The 21792-nt window shown below is 38.6% G+C and overlaps 2 protein-coding genes across 4 annotated transcripts in view; one reads left to right on the forward strand and one right to left on the reverse strand.

Moving 5' to 3' along the window:
- The window catches only part of AFF4 (ALF transcription elongation factor 4), a 43112-nt gene extending 24648 nt beyond the window's left edge, over positions 1-18464 (forward strand). For all 3 annotated transcript variants that reach the window (XM_085312741.1, XM_085312743.1, XM_085312742.1), the window contains 10 exons: positions 423-511; positions 2047-2284; positions 4346-4443; positions 5950-6013; positions 6161-6297; positions 6669-6740; positions 7968-8061; positions 9164-9207; positions 12455-12675; positions 13094-18464. In XM_085312741.1, the coding sequence (XP_085168867.1) occupies positions 423-511; positions 2047-2284; positions 4346-4443; positions 5950-6013; positions 6161-6297; positions 6669-6740; positions 7968-8061; positions 9164-9207; positions 12455-12675; positions 13094-13212 (1176 nt within the window). In that variant the 3' untranslated portion in view covers positions 13213-18464. The remainder of the gene's footprint in view (positions 1-422; positions 512-2046; positions 2285-4345; positions 4444-5949; positions 6014-6160; positions 6298-6668; positions 6741-7967; positions 8062-9163; positions 9208-12454; positions 12676-13093) is intronic.
- A 748-nt stretch (positions 18465-19212) lies between these two features.
- LEAP2 (liver enriched antimicrobial peptide 2) lies at positions 19213-21256 on the reverse strand. The gene is made up of 3 exons (XM_085312645.1): positions 20964-21256; positions 20397-20536; positions 19213-19413 (listed from the first exon to the last, which is right to left on the reverse strand). The coding sequence occupies exons 1-3, from the start codon at positions 21018-21020 to the stop codon at positions 19377-19379; spliced, it is 234 nt and encodes a 77-aa protein (XP_085168771.1). The 5' UTR covers positions 21021-21256; the 3' UTR covers positions 19213-19376.
- Between the last annotated feature and the right edge of the window lie 536 nt (positions 21257-21792).

Below are 21792 nucleotides of genomic sequence, written 5' to 3' on the forward strand. Positions count from 1 at the left end.
CTGTGTCTCTGAACTTACCTTTTTAGTTTTGCAGTCTTTTTATCTCTTCCAGGAGTCATAAGACCCTCGCTCTGKGGGGCTTCCCAACATAAAATTTTCATTCTGATTTCTTACTGAATTTTCTGGTGTCTCATGGTGGTATGTTTCCTTTAAAATGAACATCCTGGTTGCCACCTTTTACACAGGTTGCCAGTGTACAAGCCATGCTTAGTTTTTCCATTGTGGTCCAAGATCAGGGTCTGGTCAAGTATTGATATGGACTAGGTGCTTCAGGGAATGTTTTTGTGGTCTGTATGGATATTATTCTGTACACTGTGAAAAGCCTGCCAAATTAATTCTCTTAAATGTTAAACATTACCCCCCTCAGTGAAACTATAAACATAGAAGTTTGCCTGTATGTATTTCTTGCTTGTTTTATTCAGAACGAGGATGAAAACAGAGCCAGTGAAAGCAAGAAGACGAAACTGGAAGAAAAAGCTTCATCAGGACACAAGACTTCCAGCAATAGGGAGTGAGTATCTGCAGGAATCTTGGCTATGTTTTCAATGCTGAGGGCTCAGTGTGGTCAAGGAGAATAAGGATTTCCATCTCCTTCTCCCCACTCCAAGTRCCTCTTCCTTAGTAATCAACAGGTAAAAATTCATTAATGCTTATTTTTGAGACCGTTGAATGTTTCCACCAGTGATTGGTGGAAATGCATTTCCAGAACCAAAAAAACTGTCCAAGGATGGTGGTTTTATTTAACAAAAGTAATATAAGCCCTAATGCGAAGAGTTGGTGTATTATGGAAAATATATTTTTTTCTCTGATTTTTGTGAAAATCTGCACATTTTATTTAACTCAATCTGATGTTTCTCCATTCAGCCAGTATGTAAACTGAGAAAAAATTGTGTGACTGGCATTGTTTGGGAAGCTGATGAGGTTGAGATCTGGATCCATAGATTTAGCCTCAAATTTGCTTCACTGATTAGCTAAAGAAAAGTGTGAGTGACACAAATGCAAAATAATAGAGTTGGTTAAATAATAACATTCTTTAATTCCCTTTTATGTTCTTGCTCTTGTTTTCCATATTTTTTTGTAATAATTGTTATGCTTCTGTTTTGACTTATCTTTGGTCAGTGTTAATTGACAGGAAGGATCAAATTTTTCTCCATTGCCTTCTCAAACTTTATTTCAGATCAAACAACTGAAAGCTAGTGCAATTGTATCRTGGAAAATATTCCTGTACAATGAATAATTAAAAATTACGAATGCATGAGAAGCTGCAGCATGTCAGATCCTAGAAATCTTGTTTGCTTCTTCTAATTTAGGCTTTCTTGTATGTTGGAAAACGGTTCAGGTTTCRGGTGTAAAACAAGTGGATGGGTTTCTATACTGATTCTGTTTTTTTTCTAATTCCTGATATTTGCTTGACTGTTAGTACATTTATAAGTGTCTGAAAGACACTTAACTACATGAAACAGAACTTTATATGTACACACACAGCCACACACRCACACGTATGTATGTAYACTATGTAGATAAATTTTAGGTATAACATTTTATTAAAATGTCACGTATAAATGCTTATTCCAAGAATCTTACTCTGTCAAGTGGGAAGCCAGCAATAGCCAGCAGCAGTCCTCAGCAGTTAAGGGAAGAGTGTACTAGAAGTCTAAGTTGAGATAGTTTTCCAATTTCCTGGGTTTCAGAGAACACTTATCTGGACCATCTCTCTTCTGAGCTGTCAGGCTGACTAGTCTGCAGTAGTCAAGCTGGCGCTAACAATGGCATTAGTTTCTTATACTGTGTTCAGGGTGGTGGGTTATGGGTGGGTTTTTTTTGGTTGGTTTGTTTAAGACCTTTTGTAGGGATGTGGTTTTGTGGTTAGAACTTGTCTACTGCTCTTTCAGGTCAGAGCAAATAAAATGACTTTAATCTGGCTTTGTAAAATTTAGTCATTGAGATAATTATTCTCTTTSTCTTCCTCCAAATCAGATTTGCTATGTCTAATAAAATCTTGCTTATTATTTTGAAAAAAAAAATGTATTTATTCATTTTGTCCAGGTCTTTAAAGCCAAGTACTGTTAAAGAGAAGGATTTACTGCCTTCTCCTGCTGCCCCGGCCCTTCAGAAAGATTCCAAGCAAGAACATGGGTCACGGAAGAGGACGGTCAGTCAGTCGTCATCCTTAAAGTCTAGCAGCAACGTTAATAAGGAGAGCAGCAGTGGTAGTAAAAGCAACTCATCTTCTAAACAAAAGAAGACGGAGGGGAAGGGTTCTAGCAATGCTAAAGAAGCCAAGGTAAAAGTCTGTAAATGTTTTATGCTTGTTTTTTTGATTTGCAGTTTGAGRTGCTCAGTGTGTTCTAAACAATAATTTGTAGTTCAAGTTAAAATGTGATTAGTTTTAGATGTGTATTTCTTCATGTCATAGTGCTTAAGTACTTTAGAAATCAATAAATTAGTAATCTACAATCTCTCAAGTTATTTTCTAATGCTTACCCCTACTAAATGCTTATGTTAACTAGTGAAATGTGATTAATATTCCTTTGGTTACTGATAGGGCTTATTAATTAATCCGTTTGTAAGAAATGTCACTAGGCTACTGTTCACACAAAAGTAAATGGAACAATGAGATCATTTTTCTCTTATTGGGGCAGATTCAGGTCTTGTTCTGATTTTAAGGGGAGCAGTGGYTTGGTCCATGTTCAGTGCTAAGACTTCTCCATGAAGCTGTAAATCTAATTTTATGACTTGCTGGAACCCGGAGCCCGAGAAAGATTCTTTTAACTCTGGCTCAGGAACATAAGAAGTTCTTTGTGCTTGGAGGGAAGAAAACATAGTTGTAAAGATGATGCAGAAACCTTTTTAAGCTTAGGAAGGTATTTAGTTGATGGATTTAAAAATATTGCAAGGATGGTACTCTTAGGTCACTGATCTGTAATATTGTGCCCTTTCATCAGTATATAAAAATGTATTACTGGGCAGAGGTTAGCATAGGAGGACATGTGACAGTTTAAAGTGTATAATCAAACACCTAAGATGAACATTTTCTATTGTATAGCCAGTGGTTGGAGCATAATATGTTTAACTTGGATGGATTTCACCTTTGTCTTTATGATTCCAAAGTGTACTGAGGGGGTTGGTGTCATCTTGCTCTGAGYGCTCTGCCGGAAAGGCCCGAAGGCTATGATGTAGGATGTGATTGTGCTTTGGAGCAGTTTAATCAACTGCAAACCGCGCTAGTTGGATCTGCAGTCTCTGAAACATTAGAATTAAAGTCTAAAAATGATCAGAAAGGATAACTGATTTGAGGGAGAATTAAAGCAACAAGTAGAGCTTATCAATGCCAGAAAGTAACTTAGTCATTGAGGCAGAGTTAGTGAAATATCTGAGCTGGGAGGCATGCTGTAATATTTAGATGCCAATGTCATGAGATTTTTACAGGCCTGGCAGGGTTGCCTGTGTCAGTGTTTGCCTAAGACACTTTCAGGAAGCCTGAAGATAGTGAATTTACATTACAAACTGCTGCTGTGGCCTTTCATCAGCATGGTACCATCCCTTAGYCAGCTGTTAATTTGTGTGATCTTTATGTTTTTATGTTTAAGCTATGCTTAGTCACCCCTTTCTTAAAGGAATATACTCCTTCTGTGTTCCACTGAAAGTTTTGCTATTGTAGCGCTGGACAATACATTGCTGTGAAAATCTGGTGCTTTTAACTGAGGGAGCCTTCTAATTAGCAACAATTTGATAAATGTAGGTTAATCTATATAGGTGCCCTTAGGCTGTGATAAACCAAGAGAGCTGAAAACCCAAATGAAACCAGGGAGATGGTGTTTTATACTTTAGCTACTTGAAACTGATCCACTTATGATTCATGTATAATTTTGGGGAGCAAGACGAGTGTCTTGTGAAGGCAATTAATATTTCTGCCTGAGGATGATCCTTATCCTTCTGAACTGTTAGTGTTTTCAAGGCAAAGACATTCAGCAAAAAGTGTAAGACTGGAAAAAACGATTTAGCCAGAAACAAGAAGGTGTGGTTCAGAAACACAGCTAGGAAACCTTGGCTYCATTCTTTCCTCTAATGGAGATCTTTTGGTGTATTAGAGCTAGAAACTTGATTATATCTTATGTGTCTTCCTGTGCGCCAGCGTGCATTGAGAGCACTGCTGAAGTGAAAGACTTTTGAGGGCTGTGTTGTTGTCTATGCTGAATGGCAGCTAAAGCAGCTGCAAAACTGACCTTATTGCATGTAACGTGTGATGTCATGGGAATAGTTTATGAAACAGATTCTTTTCTTGAAAACAAAAAAGATATAACTATTCTTTAAATTTATTATTTGGCAATAATTTTCCTCTCAGGAGAAGATTCTGAACAATTCATCCAACTGTCCACCTGTGTCTACTCCATCAACGGAAAGTTCAAAGTCACGAAGAGCAAAACTTGTTTTTGATGACAGGTGAGAACAGTGACCTGTGCCTCACTTGCACCTTTCTCTTTGTGGGGGCTTTAATCTTGTGTCTGCACGGACAAGAGTTGTCTTTTTTTTGCCTCGCAGATGTTAAGTACAATCTTAGGCTCTGCAGAGCTGCTTGTTGTGCCTGTAGCAATGTGCTTGTCTGACTGCTCCATGAGTCATTTACTTGGCAAGCAGCACAGCCTTTGCGAAGGAACTGTGGCTTGCCTTGGGTGCTCCTGCAGGGCATGAAAAGAGCAAGCGGGGGACTTAAATAGTCCAGGATTGCTCCAGTTTTTGAAATGCTGATGGCCTTCTCTCACCCTCYATTGCTGCTAGCTAGCTGTCTGCCTGTGATCTTAAGCAGAGCAGGCTCCTAGAGCCAGTAGCTGTTGTCATTTGTGATAGAGAGGAGCACCTTTTTTTGAAATTATTAACTCAAAAAATTCATGTGATTTAATCCTGCATTGTCAAAGATGGTATCTTGAAAATAAATAAAACAAATATTTAATACAAATATTTTGCTGCCTTGTACAGACTTCAGGTTTCAATTTAACCAATTAATTCAAATCTTAACATAATTCTTTCTCTTAAAACTTTTCCTTCTGATTTGTTTTTAAACTCTCTTTAGGAATAAAATTATGGTCACGCCACTAAGCAAAAGTAACTGCCTTGTTAAGAACTGTTTGGAAATGGGAAACCCATTTGGTCAGTGTTTTTTCTCCTGGTAGCTACTCCTGAACAACAGCAAGGTCAAGTGAATTTGATTGGAAAACACTATCAAACACTTAGGCCAGAATRCGTTGCAGGGATTTGTCATTTTATATTGTAATCAGAATTTTTTATTCTAAATAATATAAAATTATATATAACTATAATTTTTGAGAGCAAGAACAGTGTGTTTTGAAGGTAATTAACTGTTAAAAATGYTGATTTCAAGTATCTTTAATCCTTAGCCTAGTAAAATAGAATGGATGGGAGGATTTATTTTGAACTTTAGTCAATGAACGTGTAGGTATTGCATTAATATATTGAAATATGTAATTACACTTTTGTGAGTATCTACTGCTAATGAAGTTATGAGACTCATTTACCATAGATTGTCTTGGATGGCTAAGCRTTAGCAATTAACATCTGAATGAATCTCAGTTATTTTTATTATTTTATTTTTAAATATTTCACACCCACGTTAATGCCAGACCTGGAGGCACTGGATTAATTAGTCCTCAGACTTTTTTTTTTCCCCTTTCCTTTCTTGTTCTTGGCCAATTATTTGGGGTTTTTTTGACTATCAAATACAATAAATTTTTCCAAATCTTTATTAACATATTTGAAATTTTCCTTTGAATTACCTGGAACAAGATAACTAAATTAAATTACTAAATAAGATTTATCATTCTATAGCTCCTGTAACTTGAGGTAGAAGGAAAAAGATTAAGAAACCTAAGTCATAAAAGGAAATGCAGTATGGGTGGTGCCAAGTCCATGAATTTGTGCCTTCTGTTGCAGGACTTACTCCGCTGATCATTATTTACAAGAAGCAAAGAAGTTAAAGCATAATGCAGAYGCGTTGGTAAGTAGATCACCAATATTTATCCAACATTTGAACATTATACCGGATTTTGTTTACTGCTTTTATCGTTTGGATGCCCTTTGGTACTGGAGTTTCTTGTATTTCCCTCTGCTTTTTGTTCTTAAGATTTTTTTTCATTCTCTTCAGTCTGACAGGTTTGAAAAAGCTGTGTACTACTTAGATGCTGTGGTTTCGTTCATTGAGTGTGGGAATGCATTGGAGAAAAATGCTCAGGAATCCAAGTCCCCGTTCCCTATGTATTCAGAAACTGTGGAATTAATCAAGTAAGCATTGTAAAGCATATACAAAATTCAAGTGTTTGGGAGAGATTCTGTATTTTACTATATTTTGCCACCAATTTTTGAAATCTATCATGAGTAAAACTGGTTCRTTCATCATTTATTTTCAGTTGTGGAGGATTGTTTGAGATCCTTTCATCTAAGGTTCTTGAGGTCTTTCTGAAAAGTGTAACACATGAAAAGCAAAATTATTCTAATTATTATCTCCTCAGCATTTTGTTTGGGATCAGAGAAAGATTCCTGAAATGGGAAACAATTGAAACTAGAAATTTGTAGGAACTTGCATGTRTGATGGTGATTAATAAAAGATAGCACTAATGCTTTAGTTTTTGTTTAYGTGATGTTTTTGCATGTAGATACACTATGAAACTGAAGAATTACTTGGCACCAGATGCTACAGCTGCGGATAAAAGGCTAGCAGTGCTCTGGTATGTGTGTTCTGGTATAAATACAAGGTGCTGATTAGATTATTTCAGTTAAATCTAGTATTACATTGAGGTCTCAGGTGTTTCTTAATCAAATATGACTTTTCTTTTAAGCTGTATGTAAAGCAGGTTAATACTATATATCTGGTCACTCTAAATTGGTCAAAAGGGGATGGTGATAACTTGGGGCAAGTCTGAATTATTAAGGAGATTACTTAATCTTTCAATTTGTCAGGTTTTCCTAATATTATGTCACTTAGATCTTTTATTTTAGAATATGATTTCATTGATGTGATATCTATTGCAGTGTTGATGCAACAAGCTTGCTACATAAAATGACTAGAAGGTCTTTTGACCTCTTATCCTCTTTAACTTGCTCAGTCATAATTCTACCAAAATGTTATCTGTGGCTTTCCGTTTTCTATCTTTGAAAATTATAATATTCAGAAATAATTGGTTACTACTGGATTAAATGTATTCAACTGATGTTGGGCAGTTACTTAGGTGATCTAAACCTTTCAGAAGACATTGTAGTTGCATTAACTACCAGATTGTTTTCTGGTTTTGGGGGATTTTTTGTTTTTTTGTTTTTTTTTTAAGAAATAGAAATGTCAGCATAAGTTGGTATTTGAATAAATTTATAGCTGTGATTTGAATCTTTTTCTTGGAAAGACACACTTGAAACTAAACTGCATTCTTAAATTTGAGTGGAATAACAGCAGAAAGGCTGGGTATCCTAAAGAATCTACTGTGTGTTCACCCACTGATAGTTCAAAATTTGGATTTACTCTAAAGAATCATCGCTAGGCCCTCTAGGTTATAGAAACCGCTATATCAGGTAGTAGACTAGATTCAATTTAGTGTCAGGTGGAAAAGAAAGGGGAAGACATGAAAAATACAGTAGACTCAGTATGTTGTGACATGAGCAAAGAATAAAAAGCTGTTGTCTAGGAATTAACTTAGTGTTGTCTCCTGATTTCGGAGCTGGACTACTTATATTAGCAAAATCACTGGTGGTGATAGTTTCAGCCTGAGGCACAAAGCTACATACTAACTTCCTTGACAAGTTAAAGATTGTTATGGATTTTTGGAAAAGTTATGACTAGAGTTGGATTTTCAGAGTTGGGAGAGAAAAGCTTTAAATGTGCAGCTACTAGATTTTTGGAACCTCACTGAGTAGCAGTAACCTTGACTTAATTGTAAATGTTTTGCTGTTCTGTTTTTTGTCAGTCTTCGGTGCCAGTCTCTTCTGTACCTAAGGCTTTTCAAACTGAAGAAGGAAAGTGCRTTGAAATATTCTAAAACTCTGACTGAACATCTTAAGGTAATTGCATATTAATTTTCTTATAATATTAAAAACTATTAAAGTTGAAGCTCCACATTACATACCTTTATCCAATTTTCACACTACTGTATATGAATGTCTGGTATATACCCCATTTGAAACTGAAACTTTGAAAGTTTGCTGAAGTTGGGTAGTTTAAAGTTGGGAAGAAATATCATGACTTTAATGCCGTAACACTACTGGTCCTGGAATGATAGCCCTCTGTTCGTTATTTAATCTAGCTTTTGTCTGCTTTAATAAATGAGTAACTTAGCAGGCTTGAAGGGGAATTAAAAACAATTTTTTTGCTGCAGGTGTAACAAAGATGAGTCTTTACTTTCATGCTTAAGCTTAAGGGAATCCATCTAGGGGTATGTTACATGCAGCTGTCCAACCTTTGCAAAAGCTGACATCAGAGCCAACTTCTAATTCACAACCGAATAGGTCTTTCTGAATTTTTTTTTGTTTGCAATGGGCTGTTCAAAAAAAAGTATTTTTTCTGTAAATTTAGATAAATTCCTCTACAAGTGATTTAAAAGTGCTTTCAGGGAAAGGAGAACGAGAGACCTTCTTTGAATTTATTTGAGTCAAGATGTTGCAGATGAGAAAACCAGTCATGATATTTCTATAATGTTATTCAGTTCTGAATCTTCACTGAGACTTTCAAAGATACAATTGGAAATAGGTAGTGAATGCCATTGGGTTTCTCTGAAAATTCCAGCTCTCAGTACTGGGGGAAAACAGGCTTCTAAAATGCCCAATTCTCTGAGTTTCGGCAGACACCTTTKTGTTCCGTTTCTTTCCATTAATAGACTGAAAAAAAATTAAATGTTGTCCTAAGAGTCAACAAGATCTAATGTAAATGGTTAGAACCATATTCTTATTGGCCTGTTTTGTGTTGCTAAGCTAATCACTTACTCTGTATCTTAGCCATCATATTGTGCCAAATTAGAAAGTACTTTGATTCATATTATTCAGATTTTTTTTCTTTAAAAAAGGGGGGGGGGGTGATATAATAATTTCAATTATTTAACACTATTGTTGATAACCAGTTAAATATAAACATAAATTCATCATAAATGATGAATTTATTTTTTCCCAGAACTCCTATAACAATTCTCAAGCACCGTCACCTGGCATGGGAAGGTAAGTAGCAAAAACTGTTACCTATTTCTCAACCTATAGCTAGTTTTCTACATAAACTGTGTGGCTGAGGTAGTCAAAAAATACCTTTTCAACCATCAGAGTGGTGGCAATTGTTAGCTAATTTCTGCTCTGTTTTTTAATTCACTTGTTCATGTATGTATTCTGATAGAAGATTTGGAGCTACTTATGATACTGCTCCAAAGTAAGTTTGTCAGGCAACTCCTTGTTGTTGCATGGTTTTTTTTTTGTTTGTTTGTTTGTTTGTTTGTTTGTTTGTTTTAAAGTATGTGGCATTAACACACATCACCTATCTCAGTGAGTCTTGTTTTATATACTGCTTTTTCCCCTCAGAACAATAGATTTATTGAAGTGCTGCAAGCTCGGGTGACTGCAGACACTTACAGGGTTGTCTGTTCCATAGGACAGCAATTTATTTCCACTATTCAAAACTTAAGACTAGACCTTTGATAGGTTAGTCAACAAAATTTCAAAATTTTAGGAGACGACTTCAGATTTCTCCTATGTTATTGAAAAATGAAATATYATGATAGAATYATAGAATCAGTAAGGTTGGAAGGGACCTCTGGAGATCATCTAGTCCAACCTCCCTGCTCGGCAGGGTCACCTAGAGCGTGTTAGACAGGGCTGCACCCAGGCGGGCCTTGAAGATCTCCAGAGAAGGAGACTCCACAACCTCTCTGGGCAACCTGGTCCAGTGCTCTGTCACTCTCACAGGGAAGAAATTCCCCCTCACRGTCAGGCAGAACTTCCTGTGCTTCAATTTCTGCCCATTGCGTCTTGTCCTGTCACATGGGACAGCTGAAAAGAGTTTGTCCCTGTTCCCTTCACACCCTCCCTTCAGGTACTTGTACACATTGATCAGATCCCCCCTCGGTCTTCTCTTCCCCAGGCTGAAGAGGCCCAGCTCTCGCAGCCGTTCCTCGTAGGGCAGGTGCTCCAGCCCTCRGATCATCTTCATAGCCCTATGCTGGGCTCTCTCCAGTAGCTCCATGTCTCTCGTACTGGGGAGCCCAGAACTGGAAGCAGTACTTGAGATGAGGCCTCAGCAGGGCTGAGTAGAGGGGCAGGATCACCTCCCTCAACCTGCTGGCAACAGTCTTCCCAATGCACCCCAGGATACCATTGGCCATCCTGGCCACAAGGGCACATTGCTGGCTCATGGTCAACTTGTCATCCACCAGCACTTCCAGGTCCTTCTCTGCAGAGCTGCTTTCCAGCAGGTCAGCCCCCAGCTTGTACTGGTGCCTAGGGTTATTTCTCCCTAGGTGCAGGACCCTGCACTTGAGCCTTGTTGAACCTCATGAGGTTCCTCTCTGCCCAGCTCTCCAGCCTGTCCAGGTCTCTCTGAGTGGCAGCACAGCCCTCAGGTGTGTCAGCCACTCCTCCCAGCTTGATATCATCAGCAAACTTGCTGAGGAGGCACTCCGTCCCCTCATCCAGGTTGTTGATGAAGAAGTTGAACAGGATGGGACCCAGTACTGAGCCCTGGGGGACACCACTAGCCACAGGCCTCCAACTAGACTCCACGCCACTGATGATGACCCTCTGAGCTRCTGCCTTTCAGCCAGTTCTCAATCCACCTCACTGCCCACTCGTCTAACCCACACTTGCTGAGCTTGTGTAGGAGGATGTTATGGGAGACAGTGTCAAAAGCCTTGCTGAAGTCAAGGTACACAACGTCCACTGCTCTGCCCTCATCTACCCAGCCAGTCATTCCATCCTAGAAGGCTATCAGATTGGTTAAGCAGGATTTCCCCGTGGTGAATGCATGCTGGCTACTGCTGATCACCTTCTTTTCCTCCATATGTCTGGAGATGACATCCAGAATGAGCTGTTCCATCCCCTTTCCAGGGATGGAGGTGAGGCTGACTGGCCTGTAGTTGCCTGGGTCCTCCTTCTTGCCCTTCTTGAAGACTGGAGTGACAYTGGCTTTCTTCCAGTCCTCAGGCACCTCTCAAGTTCTCCAGGACCTTTCAAAGATGACGGAGAGCAGCCTGGCAGCAACATGTCCCAGCTCCCTCAGTACCTGCAGGTGCATCCCATCTGGGCCCATTGATTTGTGGATGTCTAGCTTGCCCAGAAGGTCTCTAATCCTATCCTTCTCAACCAAAGGAAAGTCTTCCCTTCTCCAGACTTTCTCCCTCACGTCCAGGCTGCAGGATTCCTGAGGGCTGCCCTTAGCAGTGAAGACTGAAGGAAAGAAGGCATTCAGTAATTCTGCCTTCTCTGTATCCCTTGTCACCAGGGCCCCCGCCCCATTCAGTAGTGGGCCCACATCTTCCTTAGTCCTCCTCTTGCTGCTGATGTATTTGAAGAAGCCCTTCCTGTTGTCCTTGACATCCCTTGCCAGACCCAATTCCAGCTGGGCCTTAGCCTTCCTCGCAGCRTCTCTGCGTACTCTGACTGCATTCCTGTAATTCTCCCAAGTAGCCTGTCCCCTCTTCCACAGTCTGTGTACTTTCTTCTTCTGTCTGAATTTGGCTAGAGCTGCTTGCTCACCCATGCAACTCTCCTGCCCCTTTTGCTGCCCTTCTTACTCATAGGGATGCACCGCTCTTGAGCTTGAAGGAAGTAATGTTTGAATACTAGCCAGCTCTCCTGGACCCCCCCCCCACACACACACACACACTTCGTTCTAGGGCCTTAACCCATGAGATTCCACCAATTAGGTCTCTGAAGAGCCCAAAGTCYGCTCTCCTGAAGTCCAGGGTTGCAATCCTGCTTGTTGCCTTAGTTCTTTCCTGCAGGATCCTGAACTCCTCCATCTCGTGGTCACTGCAGCCAAGGCTGCCCCCAACCTTCRCATCTGTAACCAGTCCATCTCTGTTGGTAAGGACGAGGTCCAGCAGGACAGCCTTCCTCGTAGGCTCCTCCACCATTTGTGACAAGAAGTTATTATTATGGCAGTGCGGTTAAATTTAGTAGTGATTCGTTTTTTTTCTTTTATTTAAGATTTAACTTATTTAAACAATGAATTTAAAAATCTAAAAATTAAAAGATGATGAGGTTTGGTGGAAATGTTTGGTTATGAGGTCAAAGCATAGGAGTGGGAGAATCCTTAGCAGTTAAAGCTCATRCATTTCATTTGTTGCAGGGAAAATCCTGACTTTTAGCATTTCACATTCTGTGATGTGGCAAGAAWGGTCTTAGAGTCTTACAGCATGATACATCTGAAGTACATGACTGCATATTTTACAATTTTTAATACTTTTCTTTTGATAAGCAGCAAGCCTGTTGGTATGCCGTCTCCAGTGTCTCCAAAGCTGTCTCCAGGGAATTCAGGAAATTACTCTTCCGGGGCAGCCAATCCTTCAGGGAGTGGGTCTTCGGTGACGATCCCCCAGAGGATCCATCAGATGGCAGCCAGCTATGTCCAAGTTACGTCCAACTTCCTCTATGCCACTGAAATCTGGGACCAAGCTGAACAGCTGTCTAAAGAACAGAAAGGTAAGGTTTGGCACAGGCAGGTTATAAGATCAGATGTACCAAATTGTACTGAAATGCTAATAGATTTTGAATTTTGGAATTATAGTTAACAGTGTACAGAGTACTTAAGWGGGTGCTCTGCGAAGGAAAGCTGGAAAGTTACACCTTCGTTCACGGTGACACCAGGGCTCATTATCTTGGTCATTAAGGTGGTAGTGAAGATGCAATGTTTCTTTACAGGTTATGAGTGGAAAGAAAACTTTTTTACATTTCCTGCAAGTTGTTCAGTATACTAAGATGAACACAGTACATGTTCTGTATGTTTCTGAAATTCTTATTTTAAGGGAATAGGCAAATTTGAGGGAATGTGGTGTTTTTAGCAGAACAGACAATCTGAAAGAACATGAGCAGAGTTTAATCTGTGTTTTTGTTATTTTAGAGTTCTTTGCTGAACTGGATAAAGTTATGGGCCCTCTGGTTTTTAATTCAAGCATCATGACAGACCTAGTGCGTTACACCCGTCAGGGATTACATTGGTTGCGCCTGGACGCTAAGTGATTTTGAACTGAAGGAATGGAAAGTAGAACATGTTTTTCTCGCTGCCTCTGATTTATCTCCACAACACTGTGTCATGTCAATAAGGAAGACTGCCATAACACATTGCTTAGTTGACACTAAAAGCAAGGAATGCTTTCACGTCTCCCATCCTCATTTGTGTTTTGTGTTTTAATCCCAAATCATCTGGTTAATGGACTTCTTCAGTATTCCCATTTTAAGTTATTTAAATATTTTAAAATTTGCTACATATAAAGGTGTAGTTTTGTTGATCTATCATGGATAGATCATTGGAATTCCAGTCATAATACATAACTAGTCAGTTTAAATCCTATTTATTTTAATTCTTTTTTAATTTTGAAAGGCCCAATTTGGGGCAGTTTTAGCTATTTTTTCACTGAATTTACCCTTTCAAGTACTTAGCAGAAATTAAACGTAGACACTTTATTTAAGTACTTTGTGAGCTTTGTTACTCTGTAATGTCTTGTGGTGGTAGAGCCTGTACAAGAAAATAGGGTCGATAGGTTCTCAAGTGTAGGGACACCAAACTTTTCATGCCTAATGCCTATGAGTCAACTAATAAATGTCAACTACAGATTTATTATTGCAGAATTTGTACTAAATAGAAAAGTTCCAGATATTCTTCTACATATTAAGATACTTCATTTAAATGAATTATAAAGAAATTTATATGGAAAAATATTTAATTGGATCTGACTTGGGTTGTTTTCAAGGCAGTTTCAAAACATCAATTAACACTATAGCAATCACAAAACATTACAGTAATTTGCATTTAATGTTTTATCAAATCAATGATGTAGGAATGAACTTCAGTCTGAACAGTGTGGTGCATACAGGAAAGGTTTCTGAAATGGACAATCTTGTGCTTTTTTGTATCTCTTCATTTAAAAAACGTTTTGTTTCCTTGCTTGTCATTGTTTTGATACTTACAAAATCAGTCAACTTTCTGGTTAAAAAACTAACAATAGTTAATTCCTACCAGAACTGTCCTTTGTATCTTTTGCATTGACTGAGAAACCAGGAATCTTAAGTAGAAACTGAGGTCCATTCTTTCCTTTTAGGGTATGATAGTTAATGGACACTACAGCTTGACAGTGCAACAGCCATTGTGGGGTGGGGAGCACACCTGCTATTACAGGGAAATTGTCTAACTGTTCTGATGCAGAACAGGATGGATTTACAGCTTGTATTTACCCCGTGTTAATGAGGGTCCCATTAATGTTTGATACGTTTGACAGAGCAGAATATTCGCTTTAGAGGAAGCGACTTGGTGCAACAGAAATGGTTGGTGGAGTTGCAGCTGACTGCTCTTAAAATGTGCAAACCAAAGTACCTTTCCACACAAGGTGCTTGTCTGAGTTAAAGGTTTAAAATGCTACTGCTTTCAGTATTGCTTAGTGCCCCTAACATGTCTGGTGTGCCTTATGCCTTACTTTTAGATGAAGATTTTATGAACTGTTTACAAGATGTTTTACAGCAGGACCAGGTATACTGTATGCAGTGGTCTTCTGCAGTACTTTGGTAAAATTCCATTTCCTTTTTTAAAAGTACTAGTGTCTGTCATACAAGCTGACTCCTTATTGCAGTGATCTCCTCCTACAGAGTCAAACTCTGAATACATTAGAGTGAGATTGTGGAATGCTGCTTTGTTTTATCTCCCATTTAACCCTTTATTCTGTACCAGATATGAACGTGCATGTTCAGGAAAATTATTGCACTAAATCTTTTGTGTAGTTGTAGTCAAGTGCCAAAATGATGGCAACCTCGAAAGAAGGAATAGAATTCTACGCTACTTAGTACTGCAGTATGTCCTATGGGCTTTAAGAGTTTAGGAGTTTTGCAAATTAGTAACCTACTAAAAGGTAGCTGCATATTCGTAGAGCTTCCTTTGCGTTCCAACTTGTTTTGTACTTCCAGAAAAGCTTTGCTACATACAATTGATACATAGTTAGCAAGTCTGTGACTTTTTTCATTATAGCTGAACTTACTTTACTGTTCAGGTCTGTCAGAGCATCCTTTCTATTGAATCACTGTGCGAGATCATGTTTCTTTTAGTGTTGGCTGTTCGACATAGAACTCCGTATCCTCAAACTCTGCATCTTGGTTAATGGGACACTGTCAATTATTTTTTCTGTAATACTCTAAAGTGCCTAGCACACTTTTGACGCTATGTAAAAATACCTTCTTAGAAGTTGCATTCATAGTTTATTTTTTGTGTAGTGCTGCACTAGCCAGCATGGCTGTTTTTTGGCTTGCTCCTTTGTGCACAGGTACCATTACTGTAAGCAGGAATGGTCTCATCTCTGGGAATTTTTTTTCCTTAACTAGAGTCCCACAAATACCTTTTGGTGTCATACAAAATTGGTTTCTTAAAAATATGTTGCTTATCCCTAGATCAGTGGATCTTTAAAAAAAATTGTCTTCAAGTGACCAGAAGACTACTTACAGTCTAAAAACATGGACCTGAATTGGTTGAAAGTGTCCCACCTAAACAGTATACTTTTATTATAAAATATCCTTTAGAGTGCTGTCCCAGGTTTCCTATCTATGTGGGAGATATGCAATGGTCTTTTTAATTGAAAAGAAATGACTTACTCATCTGTGGCTATTTCAAACAGATAAATTTGAATCTGACAATTCCAAAGCATATCTAACTTGGGATTTACCATAGTTACAGAGAGAAGTTATGTACTTTGTCCGATTTCATAGCTAAAACAAATTGCAGATACTTAATAAGCTTCCATCCCTCTGTCAGAATGCAGGCTAACAGTCTAAACCTGTCTTTTTTTACGTCTAAACAGCAGCAGTGGAAACACATGTCCCTTGAGCACTAATGCAAGTTGCACGAGTGACTAATGATGAGGGAATTCCTAATTTCTGGCTTCCTAAATGATTCCCTAGGTAATTGTATATTAAATACATATCAGCGTTGTAATTTTAATTCCCTTACTGAATGCAGCCCCAGTTGGTGAATCTTACAAATGGCTTAATCAGACTAGGCTTGCTCAGATATCAATGTTATTCAATTTTGCTGTCAAACTTGCAGGTTCCTAGGTGATAAGATGCAACCATTTATAATTATAAATAAATCTTCAGGACACCAGAGTAAAACAGCCCAAGACTTTTATTTTGATTTGAAACTATTAGCCATAAAGCAGAGCGTATGGATGGCTCTTCTTGGCTTTTGACGGCAGTATGCAATTTGTATTGTATGTCTCTTTTAATATATATGTATATATATATATGAACTCAGTCTGTCCAAAGTATATGTTATACTTGTTTTTAGATTATGGTGCAACTGACTATATTGATATATTATTTATTGAGTGCTGAATCACCATCTTATTGGTGATAAATCTTGCATATTATACAGGAGTGCAATGTATATTCCTTTAGATTGCTGAGGCTTGATTGCTGTGATAACAAAAAATGCCCTGAAATGTATTTATGAATGGCCCCAACATACAGAGAGAGTCAGTACTTTATGAGAATAATGTAGTGCTTGCCTGGGGCAAGTAAAATAAAGCCGTAGGCAGATAATTATGTAGTTTGCCAAAATGGGAAACTAGTGGAAAGAGAGACTACCTTTGCTGTATTTAATATTTCATTTACCTAACGGATACTTACTGTCACGGCAGTGTTTATATTAAGGCAGGTACAAAAGGGCCTGAGCAAGTCAAGTTTGAATTACCCATTGAGGAATAAGCAACTTCCAAATTAGTAGTTTCCTGACAAATATTTTGGTCAGATTTTAAATTGCTTTTTCTAATGAATCAGTGTTACAGAAAACTGTGTATTTCCAAGCAACAAAGTTAATGCTAGATATCTTTAAATATAAAGAGTAGCCAAAGCTTTTGCTAGCCAACTCAGACACACAGACCTATTCTAGGAGACAAAATTCCCAAGTATGGAAGTTATGTAAGCTCAAATGATCAGGGAATCATGTTATGTGTCTTAACTCCATTAGTTTAGAAGGAATAGGTCTCTGATGCCATGTGAAAATAGCAGTGTTGGGGTCGGGGGAGGCAGGGAGGGAAGGGTGAGCTATAAACTAAATCGRTTTTTGTCTCGGTGTGAGCGCGGCAGAGCAGCACCTCTGCTCTTCGGTAGATGGGTCCTTGAGACAGCGTCAGCTCTTTGCTCTCTGCCAGTGCTCAGCTGAGTTTCCACTGAACACGCTATGCCGGGCAGTTTGGAAGGCATAGAGTTTATAYAGGCTGTCTTTATGTAAATGCTTTTCCTGTTTTAATTTCATCTGGAAACTTAATAGAAATGTATCCATTCCTGTTGTAACTGTCCACATTTGTTAACGGAGCTGATACGGGCAAATCGGAATGCAGTGTTCCCGCTCCTCGGTTTTTATATGCAACCCTAAGAGATGATGCAGTTGGTGCGCAGTACTTCTGCAGCCTTTGGTTTTGGCTGCATTAGCATTATACATCTGAAAACTCAACTCTAAGGACCAGGCATGACTTTTGCAAGCACAGTTACTGATATTTGTATCTGGTCCCCCTTTTAAATTGTTTTAAGAAATTTTGTATATGGAGGATAAAGTGCTTATATATTTATTAAAAATCCTTTATCTTATTTGAAATTATTATTTGGTGAAGAAGGGTTTTCTTTTGGGGAGGGTTTGTGGGTGGGGGAAGGTAACTTTTAAGCTGTCACTTACAAATGAAGCCCTTATTAATCATACAGAAAGGTACTGTTAGTAACTAATGGGATGTCTCTGTTTTATGCTTTGTACATGACAAGTCCATGTGTTACATTTTGTTTCTATCAAAATATTTAGGCATCTGTCTTCAACCAAAACTTAAAAAAAAAAAAAAGACTGTGATTTTATTTGTTGCAATACATTTAAAATTTCAAAGGGTACTTTGGGGCTCAAAATTAGGATTTCTAAGTCAGTATGTGCATTTCACGTAATAAAGCTGTTAATGGTGAGCAAAGTATTATATACTAACTAGATTTTTTTCCACATCTGTATAGTATATTCTATGTATTTTGTGGTATTGAGATTATAGAAAGTTTAGTGTCTGAAACATGCGTTTAATGTGTATTTTTAAACAAATTTATGGCAATTAAAATATTTGGAGAAAAGGGTATCACATTTCAATTTGTAAAGATCTTTTTAACTACTGTGTCATTAAAATGCTTTGTACAATGCAAAACTGTAACTGGAGAAACTAAGTTTAATAAATATCAAATAGATTTTCTGTATTAAATTTTAAAAACACTGTGCTTGTATCTCTCAGATGGGCTTTTTCCTCAGTAACATTGCTTTTTTTTTTTTAAGCAGATATTTTCAGATCCTAATACTCTGTGTGACAAAGAAAAATAGCATTCAGTATTCAGGTGTCCCAAACCTGTTAATATTTGCCAATCTAAAACAGCTCTGTTTCTTTCAGTCCTCTTAGGTAACATTGCTCTCATCAAAATTAGATTTTGGTCAAATTGTTTTAAAATAATAAGCATTTCAGTGGAAAAAAAATCAGCGTATACATTTTCTTCAAGCAAATTTGAGTAGAAGTATTTAAAAATAGTTACATATTTTTCCTTCTCAGTTTCACCTGATACATTYGGAATAGCGAAAGTGCTGTCGGTACTGTTTTTGGTTTGCTGCCGCTCTCCTTTCTAGGAAGCCGTTATTTGAAGTGCTGTTAAGATCTCAGCTGTGGAAGCTGAAAGTCAATGAGATGAAGGCACGACCTACCTCATGCACTTGCTGGGTTCAGGGATAAGTATCTAAAGTCCAGTTTGCAAAATGCATTTCTGTTAGGAGTGTCTCATGTATACTCGCATATGCTTTGCTAGCAGGACACAGGAAAATTGAGATTATTTGCAGAATATAAATTTTGAATTCACACTTAAAAAAAAAATACAAAAACAAACATGAGATGCAGAGTCCTTTTATTGAGCTTGGCAGAAGAGTCATCCTGAAGTGGGTGCTGCAGAGGTGCAGCTTGACTTAGCACATGCTCTTGGGCGCCTTTTGAAGTCCTTTTATCAGTTCATATCGCGGTGTTAAATATATTGAATTGGTTGATCCAGTGTCCTAGCTTTTGAACAGTCAATAATAAATATCTCATGAGTAGAGYGGAGCAGTGTCAGCAATAACAGTGGCAGATGGTCTTACTGGCGACGGGTCACTCGTAGGCTGTTCTAAGGAARCAGCGGTTCTTCCTGGAAAAGGAAACAGCGTCAGGCACCAGGGGTGCAGCCTGGCGGTGCTGTGGGGCTCAGGCAAGTGCATATATGCTTATCAGTGCACACCTCACTCAGCTGTTAGAGTAGAGCTCAGAGCCCGGGTAGCAGCGCACGTTGTATTCAGCTCTTTTAACTTGGTTCAGTTTGTCTTGTTTCTCTTTATGTTCTTTCCTAGGAACTCCAGAATCCGTGTGACCCAGGGCTACTGAGTCAGGCTCTGTCATACAATGGAAATCGCTTTCTGTCTCTTACAACTGCTGTTCCAGTTCACTGGGGTTAATCAGCAGACAAAATGATGTCTCTGCATGTAAAATAGCAACTTAACTGCCATTTTCTTTATAATAGGAAATGACACATATTCTACTCTTTTTCCAGTTTCTTTCTGGCATGAATACAGCAGATGCCACACAAATCAGCTTTCAGTCACTAAGTAGTAATTTAGTTAACTGATCACTTTTGTTTATACCTAGTTGTATGATTTGCTTGTCTCATGTCCATGAGGACTGATGAATATTTGTGTTTTGTATTTTAGTGCTCTCAAACTATGAATTTAAGTAATCCCCTAAAGTGATTACTTTAGGGTAAGATACTGYTTTTAAATAATGTATGCTTTAAATTGAGCAGGGTTAGCTTTAAGAAGGATTAACTTGAAGGCTCCTAAGCGGTTACTTAAAAGCTGTCTGGAGTCCTGYGTTCTCTTTTGAAAAGAGAAGTTATTTTGGGTTGCGAGGGAAAGGACTAAGGCTGGTAGTCAAGGGTGCTCGGACTCTGTTCTGTGCACTGTTTGCATTGCTTACAAAAGAGATCTAAATTTGTTGCTCCATCCCTCTTCCAGGTATCTTTCTGCAGAACCRAATTAGTTCCGTGTCTTGAGTGGGTGTCAGGAAAAGGTGCTTCCTTTACGTAACACAGCGTCAAGCGTCCCAGGCCTCAACCCCCACGAGGATTAGTGAAGTTACCTGCATAGCATTGTAATGCATTCGCTGTTATCCCTGCATGAGGCACCAACSGGTCTTAGCGTGACCCCCCTCCAGAAGGGCGTCATCCGCCTCTGTCGTGTTAGCTGAGGCTGTGCTTGGCGCAGGGAAGCACTGTGTGTCTGAAACGGAGTTGAAGTGCAACGGTCAGGAGTTTGCAGCGGCTGTCAGCAATTCATTCATTCCAGTGCTGAGCTCAACAGCCTTTAAAATTCTCAGCAAAGAACTTTAAATCTTSCTCCTTGTTCTCAGATCACAGCTTTCCCTGTTGTAAGTTTCATTGCTTGTATTCTAACTCTAAAGAAGTAGAAGTTAAATACAAAAATTAACTTTTTTTCAGCCTTCTTGGAAGACAAGGCACCATTATTTGCTGAATTATGTCTTGGAGTAACCCAGGGTTCGTTAGGCACTTACTTCTTCAGGACTGCTAGCTGTTATGAAAGAGCTCTGCTGTCACCTCTAGTTATTCTTGCTTGTGAAAATTATAACACCTTTTATTAACTGCCTGACCATTTAAATTAGCACTTTTAAATAGTAATCTCTACTTACCTGGCTGAGCAGCAGTGAGCAGAGTAAAAAGACAGCCATGGCTTTCAAATGCTGCATCTTCACAATATGGGCTACTGCTTGAGCATGGGACCAGACTTGGGCAGAAGAGGTCCTGAATAAAACTTCTGAGCTTCAGCTTGATTTTTATAGACTTCATTCTCTTATCATTCTATCAGCTGTCAGTCATCACAGGGACAAAGTTCGTTTCAGAGCAAGGCAGAATTACCAAGTTAGCATCTACTAAAGTGATCTGGTTCAAGGCCTAGCCAGCTAGCTAATCATTTACTTTCTTTCCACTTGTACTTTGTCTGGTCAGCAAATCAGATGTGCCAACTGTTCCTTTTTTAAAACCTAACATGTTACCAGAACCCCATTGTTTGTTGGCGTGCAAAAGGGCAGATGGCCCAAAGTATTACAGCAAAGATAAAAAGCCATAACCTTATTTAACTTCTATGACATTTACAGTATATGCAGTATTGTCAGTTGGGAGGAAATATTGCCTTATTTAAGTTATTCTATTTTATGCGGAGAACTGCATGTTTTTTGCTCTGCTTCTCAATCTTGGTGCTTTAAAGAATCAAGAGCAAGTTATTTAACCTTGCTTTCCACAGACAGAGCAGTTAAAAAGCAGATACAATACTTCACAGATGGCTTTTGGAAATTACATTGTACGGGATAAATAATAGCCTCCTTCTTCCAAGGATCCTAATGTGTAGTTAGAAACAATAAACTCTAGATAGCTAATCCCAAAGGTAGTAGAGGAGACTACTGCAAGGATATTCTGGAGTAGGCAGAGTTGTTCTGTGTGGCAGGGCTGTGGTTTCTTTAC

The sequence above is a fragment of the Rhea americana genome, unplaced genomic scaffold, assembly GCF_003343005.1.
Source record: "Rhea americana isolate MKP2758 unplaced genomic scaffold, rheAme1 scaffold_37, whole genome shotgun sequence".
NCBI classification, from domain to species: domain Eukaryota; kingdom Metazoa; phylum Chordata; class Aves; order Rheiformes; family Rheidae; genus Rhea; species Rhea americana.